Here is a 15,004-nt window from a genome sequence, read left to right on the forward strand (position 1 = left end):
ATTTAAGTTTGAGAACTACTACAAGGTGAAGACTTGGTGGTATTCTACCACTACAATAATAATAAAAGTAATCGGTTCACTTGTGCATGAACAGGTGCCCTATTCTGACATTCACAACACTTTTCATCTATATGGGAATACCTGAGGCCATTCAAAGTTTATTTGGCATCAAATATTTTCAGTTTGTATAAGAAAAAAGATGTTCACTCACCTCACAAATACACTTGTTTGATTTCCCCTGTTAACATAGTGCACAGTGACACCCATAGCTTTCACCATTCAGAGTCTCACTCCGTCAGCCTCTCGCTGTGCTCCGCATTTCAGAGTAATTTTCACTCCTGACACCGCAGCTCTGCCTACCTGCCAATTTCTGTCTCGGTTCCTGAATGGGTGATTTGTAAAGCTGTGTTCACCTCAACACTCGGAAGATTTACTCAGGAGCGAGCTGGCCAGGTGTTTGAGCTGTCAGTTTGCTACGTGTTCACAAACTTGCCGAAGGGAAAGTAATGGCCATCCTCAGCCAACTGAGTTACTCTTGGAATAATGGCGGAATACATATGGTTGTTACCGTTGATTTGTAACTTGTAAATGGACTGCAGTCATATAGCCCTCTTGTAGCCTGTCCACCACTCAAACAACTTTACAATGCACATCTCATTCACCCATTCATGCTCTCGCACACAGGAGTTCAGTGTATTCAATCTAAGTGCACTTTGACACACTCTGAAGGAGCAGGGGATCGAACTTCTGATCACCAGACAATTCCACCACCTCCTTACTGCCTCACATTTGCTTCTCACAATTTTTTTTCTCTCTTTGACTTGTAGCGTGCTGTTGTAACATTTTCTCTGGGTGTCCACAACAGCCTTTAACCAGCCTATTTAACCAGCTCAAAGACCCACTCGACCAAACGTGACCATGATCATTCTGTAAAAAAAGTTTTGTACGCCTAGAAAAGCACAAGATGGCAAGACATAACCAACCAAAAAAACAGGTGGGGCGATGGATACCCCGCACATGCCATACATATACCATTCAGGCAATGATAGAAAAATTAATATCGTAATGTCGTCATTTCATAATGACATCATCACGACCTAATTACACCAAATGTTTTTGAACCAAAGTGGAGTTTTTTTTATTATTTATTGTTGAGTTTTGGTATTAAGTTCTATGTAAAATAATGGATATCCAATTTATTCAGTTAATTTGTGCCACGTCTCAGCTTTTTGGGAAATTTTACATCAACACAGACGGAGCTGTGCTGGAGATGAAGCCCTTTTAAAACAGTGCCGACATTTTAGGCATACAGAAGTGATTGGTGTCTCATGCACAAAAAAATCTTTTATGTTGCTCAAAGTTTCCTGAGAGTTAAATGTTGGGGAGTTGTAGTTGTCTGCTCGGAGGAGCAGTGAAGAAGTATGAACTAATGAGCATAAATCTACTGTTGGACACATTATTGAAAAAAAAAGAGCAGACGTGTACAGGAAATCAAAAAATAAAATGGCAAACAATTGAAGTTTTGTGGATGAGCAGAAAATAATTTGCATGGTGAAGAAAAACCTGTTTATGAATGCACAGCAATTCAAGGAATCCTCTGCAGGATGCAGGCGGACATGTTTACTCGTCAACGATCAAGAGAGAACTTCCCCCACAAGATGCAAACCCCTGGTAAAACTCGGAAACAGAGAGGCCACGCTGCAGACACACAATAAGAAACCAGCAGGATTCTGGAGGTATTACGGATCAACAAGGAACAGCCCACGACCCAAAGATAATTATTATTTATGTACATAAGTAGTATATAATCTGTTATGGCTCGTGTATGTATGGCTGCCAGTGGAACAGGCACACTGGCATTTATTGGGGCTTTCACTTTTGACGAGGGCAACGGGATGAATGCAGAGGTCTGCAGGTTTCCAAATCGTGTTGCAGATTCAGTCAAATGCATCAAAACTGATGGGACAACATTCATCTTTTAGCAGGACAAAGATCCTAAACACAAGTCTTAAACATCAAATAAGTTTCCATGGTAAAGAGGTGAAATATCCTCGACTGGCTGTGTCAATCATCATCAATCTGATCTCAGTCTGACTTAGAAGAGTTCCACTTGGTAAAGACCAGACTAAAAGCAGAGACCCAACAACAAGCAAGAGCTGGAGGTGGCTGCAGTAAAGCTCTGGGAGAGAATCACCTGGGACACATTTGTCTACTGATGTCAAAATATTAAGTATAATGATTGTTTGACCTCATATGCATTTGTCTTATTACCCTTGAACCTCCCAAACATTGAAATTATGTGTTTAAATGTCTATATATCCCAGATGGTTGTGTATTTCGATGTAAACATAATCAAATTCATTATGTGACTTTACTCTGGTGTCCGTAATTAATTTCAAATTGAATATACTATACTAATTTAACATTTATTTCAAATTGAATGATATTGTATGAAGTTAATGTGAGTTGTAAATTCACCTCTTGTAAGCAGAAGGTGGAAGATGACCTTACCAAGGCCTCTCCTGCTGCCTCTGTCTCACTCGGACTCACCCTGGGCTCGGTTAAGGCAACGGGCGGTGCCTGCGTATGAAAGCAGCTTATGAAAGACTACAGATTTTATCTGTGCCATGCAATTTACCATACACTTATTACTACAACAGCTGTTGGCTTAAAAATTGGTCCAGACTTGTGGCAATGGGTTTTCCGCACAAAAGGTAATATTACAGGTCTCATGTTCCTCTTTTATTCAAAAATATATGCCCTAAAAAAAGCTTAGATTTCTATCATGTATGTTCCTCTCTAATTTTTGTGCTCTTGGAATCATTATGACAATTTTGTTGTAAAATCTAAACCTTTTAAAAGAAACCTGGGTTATGACTGTAATCAAACGGGTTGAAGTCCCTTTTTATTTTGCGTATGTTATTTTCGGGCTTGTGCACAAAAAAACGGGTGTGTCTTTGAAGGAGTAGGTGATTAAAATACTAATAACTTTAAATGTCACATGAATGGGTGAAAAGGAATGTGTGAGCTAAAAATGTACCCATTCCTTTATTACCTGTATGCTTCTCAACTTATGTTTTCATACTGGCTACACATCTTGCAGCGTTTTCCTTTTCCCGGTTATGGTCCCTCTTTCCTCTAACCATAGTTTATAAACAAGCTGTAGTTGTTTTTGGGTGTGGAGGTCGCTGATTTGTCTGCCTTTTCCCGTAGGTCATTGAGGTCACCATGGCCCCGGAAGCATTAAGCTTTGAAAATGAGAAGCCCCGCTCCGCTCTCCTGCTGGCGACTGGGAGCACCCATTGCCCGCTCCCGCCCCGATGATTAATGCCACCCCCGTCCAGCCACAAACCTTTCTGCCTCAGATAATGCCAGGCAGCAAGCGCGGCTGACACTTTTAATGTATAATTAAGTAGAAAAAGTCAGCAGTGGCTATGCAAATTTTTTAAAATGATAAATGACGCTGTACAGCAGCAGGGATTGATTTGGTGTAAATGAAACTAATTAAGGAAATGTCAAACATAATTAATAAAACAGGTTTAAGCTGCAAAACATTGTCAATTGAATGAATGAGGAGGCATTGGCTCCCATTGTTCAGGCTTTATTTAGGTCTTGTGTTTAGCTTGTTCCCTGCTCCAGAATGCTCTCTCCCTCCTCACTCCCTCCACCACCAATTCCCTGAGAGGGGGAAAATAAATTTGCTTGTCTCTCCGCTGACTGTAGAAATTAATTGCTGAAATCTTGTCCCATCCAAGTGTTACATTCACACGCAGGACATTAACATAACTAATTTGAAAGAGCTCAAATGACTGCATAATGGAGCTCTGTCACCATGCATGACAGTCGCTGGTCATACCAAATTAGCTTGGTTTTATAATTGAAAAATTTCCCCCCTTTCTTATTTTAACACCATTTCCCTCCTCTTTCTTCGTCCACTTTTTCCTGTTCTTCTTTGCTCCTCGTCCTTCCACGGTATCTTCCCTTTCCTTTCGGTTTTCCTGATAAGAACAAAGGTTTTATAATTTACAAAAAGAGTACTTGACCTATAATTAGAGAAGAGGATGAGGGGAGGGGCGGGGTGCCGAGTGGTGGTGGCAGAGTCAGATCCTTAGTCCTGGTAATGATGCTGGAGACCTTGTGGCCCCCAGGGAAGCAGAAGAATAATGGGATGGGCTATTTTTATGGGGGAGCAAAGCAATGGGTTACCAGCCGCTGGGATGCTGGTGCCTGGGTGTGGTGCAGAGCAGCAGGGGCTAGCAGGGGGCTAGTGGGGGGCAAAGGAGGGCGAACACTCAACCTGCCAGACTGCCAGCTCTCAGCCCTGCCCATCAGTTCTGTACGTCAGGCTGATGCACCGCTGCCGGCCTCCATGCCCCCGCGCCAGCCGCTTCCCTCTGCCGCAGAGACGGAGAGAGAATGGGGTGGGTGAATGAGTGGGGTTGGAGGGGGGTAGAAACATCTGCCACTCTGAGGATAACAGAGGACTCTAAGATACAAGGTGAGGGGGCTAGCACAGTGAAACGATGCATCCGGATAAAAACGACGAAGACTTGGCTCACACGATACTTTCTTTGAACCTGATTGGGTGAAAGTATTTGCATTTGTTAGCCTCCTAATAACAGACTGAAACTAATCCATCCATCCATCGTCTACCGCTTCATCCATTTAAGGGTCACGGTGGGGGGGCTGGAGCCAATCCCAGCTAACATTGGGCGAGAGGCGGGGTACACCCTGGACAGGTTGCCAGCCTATCACAGGGCCACATAAAGAGACGGACAACTATTCACTCTCACATTCACACCGGTCAATTTAAAGTCTCACTTAACCTAATCCCATTCTGGAAGCTGGATAACCCGGAGAGAACCCACGCATACACGGGATGAACATGCAAGGCCCTTGTTGGTTTGAACCGGGATTCGAACCCAGAACCTTCTTGCTGTGAGGCGAAAGTGCTAACCACTAACCACTACACCACCGTGCACTAACCAAAAATTGACAATTTGAAGTCCAGAACTCAGCTGGAGTTTTATATAACCCACCCATTTTGCACTTTTTGTAATCTAAATCAAAATATCTAACACTCAGAATTCTATTACTCTTGTGCACTGTGTTGACCCAAGCCTGCTGCTAACACAGGTACTGTTAATACTGTACTTGTGTGCTGTGTGTTGCAGTAGACATACGGCTGCCAATATTTTTCTGTTTTAGTTATACGCACTCTTAAGCAATGCTATTTATCATACGCCCACATAAAAATTCTCAAGAGATAACGGAGCAAAAACAACAAAAACAAAACTACAAAGTAGGAGAACAAAAACAAAACAAAACAAAAATACAAAACAAGAAAATAAAACTCTGGAACAGTAACCATGTTAATTCCCAATGCATTTCCATGCTCATCTTTATTTCATTATCTATTGAGGACTCTTATGCATGTAAAAGTAAACTTAAAAATCCATTGTTTCTCTGTTTTTTTATGCACGGTACTAACAGCTCTCGCGATCACAGCTCACTGTCAGCCACAGAGCTAAGCAACACTCGGAGCTCTGCTGTTGTATTCAAGGATTCTTGTTTTGAAAGTAGTTTGTGCTTCAGTATTCCTGTCCCAAGCGAAACAGTGCATGGACTGTACATTTTAAGTATGACCTATGGTCCTTCCAGTGAGCTGTATATCTGACTGAAATCAAGGCGTCAATTGACGCGTGTCAGCATGTGAATTTGTCCAGGAGCTGAATTTTCACAGCCTCCTGTGATTATGGTGTGGTCTCGCTCTGTAGAACAGACAATCAAAGTTGCCAACAATCAGTTCTGCATGGCAGTAAAAACAATTACAACTTTACATTCACCAATTACAAAAATAGGGGGCACAAGAGATGTTAAGCCGCAACGCTTCTCTTAATTGCTCAGTAGATTCTGTAAGTACTGTAAATCTTCCCATAGTTAAAATAACATTCACACTACACACGTGGGAACAACAAAATATCACTAAAGAAATTGACTGTAAACCGAGCATATGTGCTAAAATTGCTTGCTTGAAGATCTGTTTGAGTGTGTCAACATTAGTAGATGATTATGAGAATATTATATTATTGATTGATTTTAATAGAATTGAGACCAGAAACATTATTGAAGTGTTGTATTATTGTTCTCATGATAGCAGCAACATCTCCGTATAAGTTCCTTGAAACATACAATACCTCTCAATACTATATATCAGTGACAATGTTTTGAACATTTTCCCTAAAGTTTTCAAATTTGTATTTGTTTTTTTTAACCATTCATGGCATTTCCTCTCACACATTTTGCTGCAACTCTTTCACACAACCCAAATGTTAAAATGCCAAGGGTCACAAGTCAAACATATGCAGCATGGATTACAATTTATTTCCCCGCATTTGCCTGATAATTTTTCTCTTTTGACAAGCTTAGGTAAATCATGTAACGTTCTCTATAATGTATGAGAACTCTGCCGGCTTGATGAGTATAGTCTGTTGCTATTGGCTGTTACCCCTGTGGCGTTCGAGGTCCCATAAGACCAATAAGGCTTGTCTGTGTTCCAACATGACTGGGATCACTGCAGAAACAGGTAGAGGTCCAGGTATTTATAGAAACCATATGCAAATGGATCAGTGCCATGTTGGATTGTTAGTGCAGAGAGGTGACAGTTAAATACATGTACATACAGAGAGAAATATGTAGGCTTGTCCCTCTCTTTTGAGACTAGACTAATCAGTTAGGATGGCCTTCTCTTCTCATTTCATTTGAATATATTCAGCTTGGACTCGTGCTAAGGAAGTGTCTCTGCCCTCCCATGTATATTATCCCTTCCCGCTGAAGGCTCATTATTTTACAGCAGGGTGTGTGAGAGGTGGCCCCAGTCTCTGAACTCTCTGTTGAGGCTGTATTAATCAAACTTCACACAGTGGGGAAGGGTCCACCTACTGACATGGCGCACCGCTCACTCTTCACTTGAGGACAAAAAGGGAAAACATTGCACAATCTGAGCAATTACAGAGAAGCATCTGCAGCTTTTGAAGATTACCACTTTTTTTAAAAGATCTATACAAAAACAAGCGCACACTTTTTAAAAAGAGGTCGTGCTGGCGGCAGCCGTGGCCGGAGGCCCTCAGTCTGTCCGTCCGTTGTCGGTCTCTTCACTGCCATCTCAAGAATGCATTTGGGGCACAAACAAATTTTTGATTCATATGCAGATTATGACGCATTTTTACACAAATGTCTAATCGGATAAAATGATGTAGTGGTGACATTTTATATTCAAAAGGTCAAAGGTCAATTTCACAGCGACGACAATGTTCTGAAAATATATTTAACACCATTTGATGAAATTCATTCATGTCTTCACAATATATTATAGGTATTGATGTAAACTGCAACTTGACTGGTTGGTGGAGGCATTAAACTGCGAGGCGGACCAGTTAAAGTTTGTCTCAAAGATTAGTTGAGATCATCTGGTAGAGCACAATCTATGTATCAAGGCTGAGTGCCATGTGTTTGAATCCGGTGCTGACCCTATGCTGCATGTCTTACCCACAAGGTATATTCCAGAAAAGTTTATCCATTTCAATAAAAATGTCTTATTGTCTTCTCTCCCTTCTCTTCACAGTGGACAACAAGATCTTGGCATGGGGAAATGGCAACAGTGGACAGTAAGTAGATGCCTTCAATAAACTTACAGTAACTCAAGCTAAATTTTCAATTGGTTTAAATTAAATGGTTACGTTTTATATCCAAAGGGTTAAAGATCAAACTCACTCGAACATCATGTGTTCAGCAAAATCACTTGTGATGATACTGCAGTGTCCGTAGAAGCCGTCTTTGGTTGATTTTGCTCTGCTAGAGAGTTAACAGGCTCTTTTGATAATATACTGCACAACCGTATATAAAGCTGCAGAAAGAAGTCAGACGGACGAGCAAACAAACAAACAAACAAACAAGCAAGCAAGCAAGCATAGTTATCAGCACAGTTGTTTTCCTCCTGATGAGCTTCCTTGTTAAAACTTCTCTAGCCAGGAGCTAGTCTGGCCCTAATGACATCTCAGGGCCCGGGGGCTGCAGCGATTCAGCGGCCCACAGGTACTCAAACCGCAGCACAACAGACCTTAGAGAAATACATAAAAGAAACAAAGGCATCACTTCTCACTCTCACCATCTCCTGTTGTCCCTTATTCTTCTTCTCTCGCTCTCTGTCTCTCTCTCTCTCCTCTCATGATGCTTTGACCCCTCTAAGCAGGTCGAGGCTCTAGTGGGGAGCTTATAGTTGGAGGAGCCTATAGTAGGAGCTCCACAACACCCACTTTCAGAGCAAAGGGTGAGCTCTGTTACACAACTGGCACTCTGATATCTGAAAACTCCTCGGCTCTCCTGTGTGTCTCACTGGAGGCGAGAGAGGAGAAGAGTACAGGGGAGATGTGTAAATTTAAACTGGCAAACTTTCTGATGGAAATAGCAGTGACCCCAGAGTGGTCTTGTCTTGAGTTGAAGCATTGTTGTAATCAATACTTGCTCTCGGGGGGGATGGCGGGCGAGGACCTTTCGTTCCCCGTTTGTGGAAATAATGGAGGAGACCGTTTGTTATTTTTCCCAGACATGCCGCAAACTAGCAGATATGGCCGGGGCATTGCAGGTTATGACGCTGGCTCAGGGAAACAAATACAAAGAGGAGCATTTTATCAAGAAGCAAACACAAGAGCTGCGTTTGAAACTGCTGGGAGCTCATGGGTCACGGGGTGCTGGGGCTGCGTTTGACCAGCTCATCTTGAAACGGGGTCTTGGATGTTCTTTGTTCACTCTCACTGGGGACATGGACACAGAAACACAACTCTCAGCTATGTAGGCCTGTGTAAAGTCATTTGTGCAGCTACAAATTGAGTTAGGTTGAGTTATTATTTCTTCCCCTGGAACGAAAACTGACCTCACTGAAATATGCCTCTCAGACATGCTGTATATGTCACTCCGTAGAGAAAACATACCATTAAGACAGCAACACGGTATTGCTGTCACGGTGCAAGCTAAAAGTGATATCCACTGAGATCTCTGGTTACAGTGTTCTGAAAATGACAAATTCATATGTAGATATGAGGGCCTCATTTTTTTTAAGTCAAATGCAGACACATAGAGTATTGACAATATTATGAATTACATTAGATTTGTATTTAACATGAAAAAGGGAATGTTTTTTTTGAACAATAAATATGTAATCGCCCAGCCAAACTTTTTGTCTGCTTTTTCTAGGCTTGGAGACGGAGAGAGGGAAGTAAAGGACCATCCAGTCGAGGTTAAGTTGCCCCAGAAAGTGAAAGTTGGTGGAGGTGGCCTATGTGTGGATGACGTCGACGTCGTCGGTGTGGCCTGTGGAAGCAGACACTCCTTCCTATGGACTCAAAGTGGACATGCCTACAGTTTTGGAAACAACTTTTATGCCCAGCTGGGCTATGACTTCCACAGGGCAGACTTCAAAGAGCACCAGGTATGGGGAATAGGTATAGTGTCTTTACAGTAATGATGAAATCAAAGCTAAATGTATGATTTAAAAACAGGCACCCTCTGAATGTCTTAAACATGACGCACACAACTCTCACAGAAAACTGTGCACTCATCACTTTAAAACCCATCTGATTTTCTAATGCCCCCCATTTAAAACATCTACATAATCTCTGCAGTATAACATCATTAGTTCTTAATTCATTGTTGTGAGAAAGAGAGAGGGGGGGGTCTGATGGAGGCAGGCGAGTGATGGATACCTCAAGGGTCTGGATAGCTCTTCGCTGCTCGTCTCTGTCGCTTGTCCTTACATGGCTTACCATGCAGCAGCATGCTGTTGAACCATACAAATCCTAAATTAAGTGCTGTGGAATTGAAATTGGCTCTCTTGTGAAGTGTTCCACTTGCATTGGAGCTTAATTTTGCCTACTCATATCATTTGATTCAGTCCCTCAGTCCCTCTCTTGCTCACTGCGGCCCATCACTCCCTCTCCGTTCTCATGCAAAATAAGCCCATTTACCACAATGTGACAGTGTCGAGGTGAATGATTGCCACTCAACGCTTGATATATGGATGTGACTCCATGCACATGTGTCGTGGATGTGTTATATCTCCGACAGATTTTCCCAGTCTCTTGCACTTACGTTGGCGCATTGTTATACATTAGGTCTCAGTTGTTTTTTTTATTCCCACACATTGTAATGGATGGATTGAAGAAAAAGTGGAGGAATATTTTTCGTCCACTCTCTCTCACTTGGCCTGAATGTTGTAACCTATTTTCATTGGTTTCTCCTGTGCTGACGTCAGTGTTAGGGATGGGACGATAACACTTTTTCGTGTCCGATCCGATACCAGTCCTGCAACCTTGAGTATCTGGCGATACCAATCCAATACTAATCTGATACAATCTTATCCCCACTCGTAAAATCAAATATTATAATGCATTGTTCAGGATGCGCTTTGCGTAACATAGCCATCTAAAACCTCATACTCAACTGTAAGACAAATAATCAACTCCCCTAGAGGAAGACATACATTGCCAGCAGCATGACTAAGTTATGGAATACTGCTGTTTTATTTCTTGCAGAACTCTTGGTAGAATTTTTAATGGTCAGCACCATTCAAAAAACAAAACAAATTGAAATGTTACTTGTTAATTAAATTATAATAAATTAACATAGAAATATGATGCCGGAATGTCGTTCAAGGGTTAGTAGATATGTAAATAGGCATTTATTTGGTATATTTACGATAATGTATCGGATCTTTTTAAATCATCAGGATACTGTTTTCTTATCATGTTATCTGTAGTTTCCCTGGCCTCGTTCCAGCAGTTACGTAATACTTGCATAGATAGAAATTCCCAGAGGAGAGCCTTTGAGTTAACGTGAGACTGGTCTAATGCTTTCTGGGGGGGGGGGCAGAAAGTACTGGGCCACCTGGCAGCAGTGCGGAGGCCCTTGGGCCAAAGTTCTCACCTCTCCCCTTGCTGATAAAGGCCTTTGGGATCTGCATGACTGCACCCAGCCCTCATCCTCCTGTGAAAGCAACTGATACTGAAGGGGGAAAACGCAGTAGCAGTGGCAAGAGAATAGGACCTAGTGGTATTTGTATCCCTGAGTCAACCTTTCCCATCTCATTCTAGCCATACCAGTGGCCTCTGATTGCCCGAGGTGGAGGCCCAAACCTTGCCCTCCATCCACCCACCTCCATCTTCATTCATCCCTACTGCCTCCTCGTGTGCGTGGGTTTTTTTTTTTTCAGTAGGTCCAGACAAGCTGCTCCACCTCCAGATCTCCCCAGACTGCGAACTATATGATACTGGCTATTGTTGTAAAGAATCTGTAGGTTGGACCTGCCAGCTTCACCCCTCAGGCTCCGTTTCTCCTTACCATCTGAAATGGAGTGGTAGCAGACGGCTGAGATCTGAGAAACACTATATTCTCCTCTTTATTGGCCCGGTGGTAAGGTGTTGGGATTCTGCTCACACCTGTGAGCCCTTTGTCCGGGCCCACTATGGCGTTTCACCTGCAACAGACGAGCTTAGACGGAGCTCCTATTTAACGGTTTGACTGACATGATTTTAATGTGGCACCGTGGGGTTCTGTGTCTGTTAAAGGAAATGAAAGTTAATCTTATTTTTCTCTGTCTCTCTCTCTCTCTCTCTCTCTCTCTCTCTCTCATTAGGACAATGACATTGTCATTTTCTCAGAGTTTTGATGGATGTGTTTGTACTGCACACAGGACGATCCCTCTCGAGTTCTCCGTGTGCTGCCCCATGTAAACATTTTGATTAGAATTAGTCGTCACTGGTGATTGCTTTTGTGGTCGCTTTTGTAGGATCAAGCCAGTATCATATTGCATAGGTCTGTTTGTTTTCGTGTGTATGAATTTTTCTCCCTGTATACATAGCATAGCTCGGTGTCTAAGTAGGTTAACAATGCACCGCCCATTGTCAGCATTTCTTCAGAACTACGCAAAAAAGGGGATGTGGGAGCATGAAAATAAACTCTGTTCCTAAGTGTGACACGTGTGCAGCTTGAGCTTGGCATGGCATCTGTGTTCAGGCTGGCTGAGCACAACTTGTTTGAATGTCATATTTATCCCTGTGTTTTGTCAGAAAATTAACTTGCTGCGAGTTTGCAGCAGAGCCGAGCATATGGCCACCGCTCTCTGGAGATCGCAGCCTAGCGGAGCAGGAGCTCGCCGGTGCCGCTGCCCTGCTCCGGCGGCAGATGCTCCAGGCTTCTCTGCGATTAAGTGGAGATCATCACTGTTTTCTTTGAGCACCGCTGTGCCTTGTACTCCGAAGTGTTCCGTTAATCACTGCCTGCCTCCCTGCTTCTTCTACACAAGCTGCCAATGCACTCGTTCAGTTTGGATCTCCCTCTCAGGCTCCTTAGCAGTGACTCTTTAAATGGAAACACAGAGGTTTGTTTTACCTGCTTGCTTGAGGAATCGTAGAAGCCATAATGTTTTTGCGCACGCATGTTCTTGCGATATGAGATTCCATCTCTGGCCCTCTTCTGCTGTTTTTTCATTTCTAGGCATTTCGGATGTACTGTAAAATAAGTGCCACTTTTTGCGGCACTGAAGGTATTCTGTAGTCTGCGTATGCTGCTGTAGTTTTTATTTCTCCCCAAGCATTAAGATGCTGCCTTGTTTCCACTACAGCCCTTTGAGGGGAATGCCGCCTCACTCGTCTCTTTTTGCAGCGGTGACTCCTTCTTTGTCTTCATGTTATTAGAAAACACTCCCAGTCACATTCACAGTTGTCAAACATTACTCCATTATCTACTGTGTCTTGTGTGTACGGCTATGTTGAGCGCATTCAGTCAGAATGGTATAATGTAAATCCCACCCCAACCCCAGTATCAGGCACATCGCACATCAGTGTGGTGTATATCTCCTACACAAGCAACCTTCCTTTGTTACTGTTAAACATTGTGACACGCTTTAACCCTGATTGATCTTGATCTCCGACACAAATAGTAATGTGATTACAGGCTTTTCTCTGCTCCTCTCTTCACAGAAGTGGAAAATAACATTAGATATCTCCTTTCATGTTAATCGCCTTGGTTGGAAGTATACGTCGGTGCACCAATAGGCCTCAGTAATGCCTCCTTTCTTCTAAAAAAACCCATCCAAAATAACCTATTTGCGGTACACCCACACACACACACTGCTTAGCTCTGTAACACCGTTATTCTGCGCCCATCAAAGCCTGGCTCGCTTGTCCTGGTGCAGCGATCATTTCCCCACAAAAGCAGGATGGCATTACAGTGCTTTTGAAAGCATTTGCATGGCAAAGCAATAATATGCACCTTGTAAATAAAGAACCTGATCCAGGTTGGATTTCCTGGATAAAGCTGTGGGAAATGGATCCCTACACCATCTCGCATCGATGTATACAGACGCCGTTTCCTCATCCTCAAGTAAACTTTGCAGTAACCGTCTGCTTCTTAATCTTGTCTAGATGTTAGACAGACACATGGAGATGTATGTGGTTCTCTCTGCTGCATTGGTTATTTGGCAGACATGCTGATTAGTGCAAGTTAGCTTTTTTTTTTTACATACTCTAATAAAAAGCTGACCCTACTCACAAGTACCAAAATAGTTGTTGCTGTTTTTAATCTACTAAGAAGAAATTGGTTTGCATGGTTGGTAATTTTAGTAAGTTTTGGAAGAGGCTGTTTCATTTCAGGCTTAGTTGAAAGACAGCTGGTTCAGCATTCATCCTACAGTGCAAGGTCATCAACAAAGGACAATGTTCTTTTTTTTGTCATGGATCATATTGTACGAGTACCGTGCTTTTGGACTGCCTGGACCTGCATATTGTTATTCAACACAATAAACGCTTCTCTCGTCTACCCGGGACTAAATCTATTCACAACTGTACAAATTGCTGCCGTGCTTTTTGTCAAGGTACTGCTAATTTTTTAGACGAGGAAATTCCTTGTCAGGAGCAGCCAAGGGAAAAGGTGTCAGTTTGATACCACAAGTACACTAACGGCAGTGCAGGAGCATAAGCGTTTGCTGCGCTTCGGTGACAGTGCGTTTGATTTCAACACTGACCACCGGTGATGCCAACCCTCTAGTCCTCATCTGAGCTGCCTCTTGAGACGCAAGCATAGACGGCCCTCCCCCACATCTCACTCGGGCTGCTGCTGCCGAGAGAGGGTGAAAATAAGTGAATGGCTGCTGGCAGACAATAAAGTCGCTGCATTGCACAGTATATACTGTACTTCTATCACTTGTCTGTTGTTCCACTGCAGTTACAAGTTATGCAGTATGTAGGAACTCCATGTGGGTGTACAGAGACCTAAACTACTATACCCATCTCCCCTAGGGGCCCCTCAAAGGACGCTTGTTCTGTTCCTCCACTCAGGCCCTGGGCTCCCCTGAAAAAACTAGAGGAAGAGACAAGGAAGGGATGGAACAGAGGGATTTAGTCTCAGCCGTGTAGGAAGGCTAACCTGAACCTCTGGAGATCTGCGTCTGTTCATAAGTACCAAGACGAAACCATCTTTCTGACTCTTCACTCTCCCCTTTGACTTGTTCTGGGCAACCGTGTTGGAATTGTTCAGCGTGATGACTTGCTGCACTCAGCGACTCACTACAGGCTGTTTGTGTTTGGCATGTGACGTAGAAAGTTTGAACTTGACATATGCATTATTTTCCCAGTGTGAATGAGAGGTGTTTGTGACCTTGTTTCAGTTTGAATCGCACGCCTTACTGTTTCCTAATGTGCCCCTAGTGTATGTAACCCGAAAGCACATTTATTACACATCAATAAGTCTGTACATTTCCTTCCGGAAAACTAATTCTCATAATAGGATTTTGTCAATGTGATTTGAATAATGATCTCAAAACATCCCATTTTAGGCTACTTAACTAAATAGAATATTACTGATTGCAACATTTATCCATGGTTGGGTTTCTGGTAACCTTCTTTTCTGTTTCTTGCCAACAGCCAATTTTCTCTCAATTAAAGCATGATAT

General features: G+C 42.8%; 1 protein-coding gene across 8 annotated transcripts in view; it reads left to right on the plus strand.

The window, feature by feature from the left end:
* Window positions 1–15,004, plus strand: part of LOC118313456 (ultraviolet-B receptor UVR8-like) — a 301,478-nt gene that overhangs the window by 42,366 nt on the left and 244,108 nt on the right. For all 8 annotated transcript variants that reach the window (XR_007030162.1, XM_047329106.1, XM_047329107.1 and 5 more), the window contains exons 4-5: window positions 7,625–7,667; window positions 9,253–9,487. Coding sequence is in view for 7 of the 8 variants with exons in the window: in XM_047329106.1 (XP_047185062.1) it covers window positions 7,625–7,667; window positions 9,253–9,487 (278 nt within the window). In the remaining variant the exon portion in view is untranslated. The remainder of the gene's footprint in view (window positions 1–7,624; window positions 7,668–9,252; window positions 9,488–15,004) is intronic.

This window comes from Scophthalmus maximus, chromosome 19, assembly GCF_022379125.1.
Source record: "Scophthalmus maximus strain ysfricsl-2021 chromosome 19, ASM2237912v1, whole genome shotgun sequence".
Taxonomy (NCBI): Eukaryota; Metazoa; Chordata; class Actinopteri; order Pleuronectiformes; family Scophthalmidae; genus Scophthalmus; species Scophthalmus maximus.